Consider the following 4,211-nt stretch of genomic DNA (forward strand, 5'->3'; position numbering starts at 1 on the left):
AATAAGCAACATTCAGACGTTTATCAAATAAATTTATAATCACATATTGGGGGTGGGGGTTAGGATATGGACATATTGTCTTGAGGGTTGCCACTAATGCACAATAGATGTCCACCGGTTGACTCCATAGAAAATCCTGTTATCATTTGACCCAGATAAGGATTGTTTTCTGTCTCTGGGCATTACGTTAAGTATGACACTTATATTTGCTGCCATCCCTTCTTAGCGAACCTGAGAAAAACCATTCTTAGAACGAATTCACCAAATAGAGGAATGGATGATTTCTACTCTCTTGTTCTTGAAGTCCTTACCTCTGAAGTCCTTATAATGACAGACAATTCTCTTAATTGTTTGACCATATAAACGTATGTTTTAGGAATTTCTTTTCTTATTAGATCCAAAGGCTTTCTCACCGATGAAGTTCAATAACCTCACAATCATCTCTCACTACTGAGATGATGTAATCATGCTAATTTTATAGATAATGAAACTGAGTATGGTGGATGCTAAAGTTGCTCAAAGGTTTCAACAGATCCAGGTTTCAACACCAAGTTAAAATGCATTTGGTCATTATATTCTGATCATTTAAGAAAAATTATCTCAGAAATTGCTAAATTTCTGAAAAAGAAAAGTGAGCCTCCTTGCTTCACCATGGGCCTAACTTTGGGTTTCCGTTGACGTGGCCCTATAATGGGAGAAGGGGGAAGACGGCTTCTAGAAGTGACCACAGCTGTGCTTCCATTCTTTTTCCTGTACTGTCCATATTCTACTCCTATACCTCTTCTGAGAGTTATTTATTTAAATATTACTAATCCTTTCAGCACTGCCTCAAGTTCTGATTATATGGAACCTGAGTTAAGAATTAAAATAATTTGTTAAACAACACAGAAATTCAGGAAATTCAGGTTTCAACACCAAGCTAAAATGCATTTGGTCCTTCTATTCTAATCACTTAAGAAAAAATTGGTGATGGAAGAATTAGGCATTCAGGATCTCCCACAATTTTTATCACTATTATTCATTCTAAAAATCCAAGTTGAAAGTAGATGACACAGTCACAAACATGAAGGTCTTCTATCGATGAGTTTCTTCAAGGCCCCCTTCACATCCTTGTTCCTCAGGCTGTAGATAAAAGGGTTCATCATTTGAGGAATCACAATGTACATCATTGAAGCCACTGAAGTCTTCCTAGGAGAGTCAGTAACTGCAGAGGTAATGTACACTCCAACAACCGTCCCATAGAACAACAAAACAACGGAGAGGTGAGACCCACAGGTCAAAAACCCTTTATACTTCCCACCAGCTGATGGTATTCTCAGAACAGAGGAGACAATTTGAGTATAGGAGAAAATGATCCCCAAGAGAGGTATACCACCAAGGAGGCTAGCCATAAAATATATGAAGATGTTATTGATGAGGGTATCAGAACATGTAATCTTGATGAGTTTAGCAAGCTCACAAAAAAAGTGAGGGATTTCCAGGTCCTTGCAGAAGGAGAGCCGCAACACCATCAGACTGTGGAGCAGGGCATTCCCAATGCTAATGAACACGGAGAATGCAATCAGCAGGCCACAGAAATGGGTGTTCATGACAACGGTGTACCTCAGTGGGTGACAAACGGCCACATAGCGGTCATAGGCCATTGCTGCAAGGATAAAATTTTCCAAACCCACAAACACCATGACGAAGCAGATCTGGGTGATACATCCTATGTAGCTTATGCTCTGATTGTGTGCTTGGATGTTCACCAGCATCTTGGGGATCGTGGTTGTGCTTAAACAGATGTCATTAAAAGACAGATTGGAGAGAAAGAAGTACATGGGTGTGTGCAGGTGGGAGTCAGAGACAGCAGCCAGGATGATGAGCAGGTTTCCCAGAATGGTGGCCAGGTATATGGACAGGAACAGGTAGAAGAGGAGGGACTGCAGTTTTGGATCATTGGTCAGTCCCAAGAGAAAGAATTCTGAAACATCTGATTCGTTTCTGGGCTCCATGTTGTGGGTGAACCTGATGGAAAAGATGGAGTGAAAATTAAATACTAGTAAGTGGTTCTTAGATGGGCAGCAGCAGCATTTCCTAGGAAACTATTAGAAATGCAAATTCTTGGAACCACTCCGCTCTTACTGCTGACCAACCTTGCAGTAAAGACCAGCAACCTATGAAATGTAGTACTTTTAAAAAAAGAAAAATATATTTGTGTATTGAGAACCCATATGAATATACAAATCTTTCCCCCTGCTAATTTTCTAATTTTCCCTCCATCATCATCTCCTACACCTCCTCTTCCCTTCACTCACATTTTGACCCCAAATTTTTTTTTGAACATATATATATATTGTTGATTTTTTACAGAGAGGAAGGGAGAGGGATAGAGAGTTAGAAACATCGATGAGAGAGAAACATTGACCAGCTGCCTCCTGCACACCCCCTACTGAGGAAGTGCCCACAACCAAGGTACATGCCTGTGACCAGAATCGAACCTGGGACCCTTCAGTCCGCAGGCCGACACTCTATCCACTGAGCCAAACTGGTTAGGGCTTGACCCAAATTTTTAAGGCTCAACATTTCTGTTTCACATATTGTGCCAAGTGCCAAGACTGAAACAAAGAACAATACATGGCATCTCTTTCAGAAATATTCTTTTGCCCTCAAACAGTCAGAAAGATGAGAATGAAGTAATTTAATCTCTCTCATAGAATATTGTTCCCCAAACTTTGACATGTCCAGAATCATCTGGAGGGTTTGTCAAATCACTGATGAGCTAGCTTATATTATGACCCAGTTACCTGTAGGAGACTTAGATAAATGAAATTAAGTTATGAACACAGGAGAGAAGGTCTGAGTACATACATGTTTTCTGATTGTAGAGTTGATTGACCCATTGTTGTTAATGCTCTGGAAAATAGAGAACTGGCATTTCTAAACTGTCACTCAGTTTTCATAACTTCCTTTAAAATTTTTAATATTTCATCTTAAACAATGCCTGAATCTTCTCACTTACCTAAAAGGTATGTCCACCTCTATCCATGAAGTAATGTGTGGCAGATCATGGCATCCATTCAGGTATACACTCAGCACCTGAGCATGTATTTAAAAATGTGTCTATAAAACTGAAGCTCCTAAGTTTCCTCCATGGAATCACTACTTGTCTGGATTTGATTTTCATTCCCAGAGAAACTGGACATCTATGGAGATGATATTCACTATCTCATTCTAAGAGGACTTTTTCTCCTAAGGTGCTAAGTGGCATATCATAAAAAAAAAAGAATGCTAAATGAGAGAAAGAATTAAACCCATATGCTCATAGAAAAACATACAAATAGCAGCAAGTTTTGGTCCTTGAAAACAGAAACTTAAAGATAATGCAGAGCCGAAACCGGTTTGGCTCAGTGGATAGAGCATTGGCCTGTGGACTGAAGGGTCCTGGGTTCGATTCCGGTCAAGGGCATGTACCTGGGTTGCGGGCACATCCCCAATGGGAGATGTGCAGGAGGCAGCTGATCGATGTTTCTCTCTCATCGATGTTTCTGACTCTCTGTCTCTCTCCCTTCCTCTCTGTAAAAAATCAATAAAATATATTTACAAAAAAAGAAAACAGATAATGCAGCTTTATAAGAGAACTAGTGACCCAGTGCACGGATTTGTGCACATTGAAAGGAAATCAATTAGAAGGTGGCCGGTGGGCGGACTGGGTGAGAAGGTCTAGACACACCTTAAAGCCAACCTCCCATGATCCCTCCTTGGCTGGCTACACCTGGGGTGGCGCTGTGGCTCTAAGGGCACCTGCAGAGTGAGTGGGGTCCCTCCGGGAGGTAGGATCCCTTGGCCTGGCCTGCGGGGATTGGGCCGAAACAGGCTCTCTGACATCCCCTGAGGGGTCCCGGAGTGCAAGAGAGCACTCTGCAAAGTTGCTGTCGTACAAGGTGTGGAACACAAACACAGTGTGCAGTAAACCAGATTCGGGGCCGACAGTACCCCAACAACAACATAACCCACGGCAGAAGGTAGAATCACGTGGCTCCGTGAGGAATCAGGCTCCCTCCTCTCTGGTTTCCAGGTGCACCACCTGAGAACCACCGCTGCCAAGTCACTGCAGCTCGGCAGCTCCTGCACTGAATGTCTGACCCCTGGTGGTCAGTGCACATCGTAGCTACCGGTCAGACAGACACTCAGCATATTAGCTTTTTCTATGTATAGATTATGTGATAATC

The 4,211-nt window shown here is 42.0% G+C and overlaps 1 protein-coding gene across 1 annotated transcript; it reads right to left on the minus strand.

The window, feature by feature from the left end:
- Positions 1–958: 958 nt before the first annotated feature.
- On the minus strand, positions 959–1,994 carry LOC132234201 (olfactory receptor 7G2-like). The gene has a single exon (XM_059695246.1). It carries the CDS (start codon positions 1,992–1,994, stop codon positions 1,056–1,058), a length of 939 nt encoding a protein of 312 aa, XP_059551229.1. The 3' UTR covers positions 959–1,055.
- Between the last annotated feature and the right edge of the window lie 2,217 nt (positions 1,995–4,211).

This window comes from Myotis daubentonii, chromosome 5 (genome assembly GCF_963259705.1).
Source record: "Myotis daubentonii chromosome 5, mMyoDau2.1, whole genome shotgun sequence".
NCBI classification, from domain to species: domain Eukaryota; kingdom Metazoa; phylum Chordata; class Mammalia; order Chiroptera; family Vespertilionidae; genus Myotis; species Myotis daubentonii.

What these genes read in the sequence shown, in the direction of transcription:
- LOC132234201 (XM_059695246.1), bottom strand. Translation starts at nt 1,994, where the DNA reads ATGGAGCCCAGAAACGAATCAGATGTTTCAGAATTCTTTCTCTTGGGA.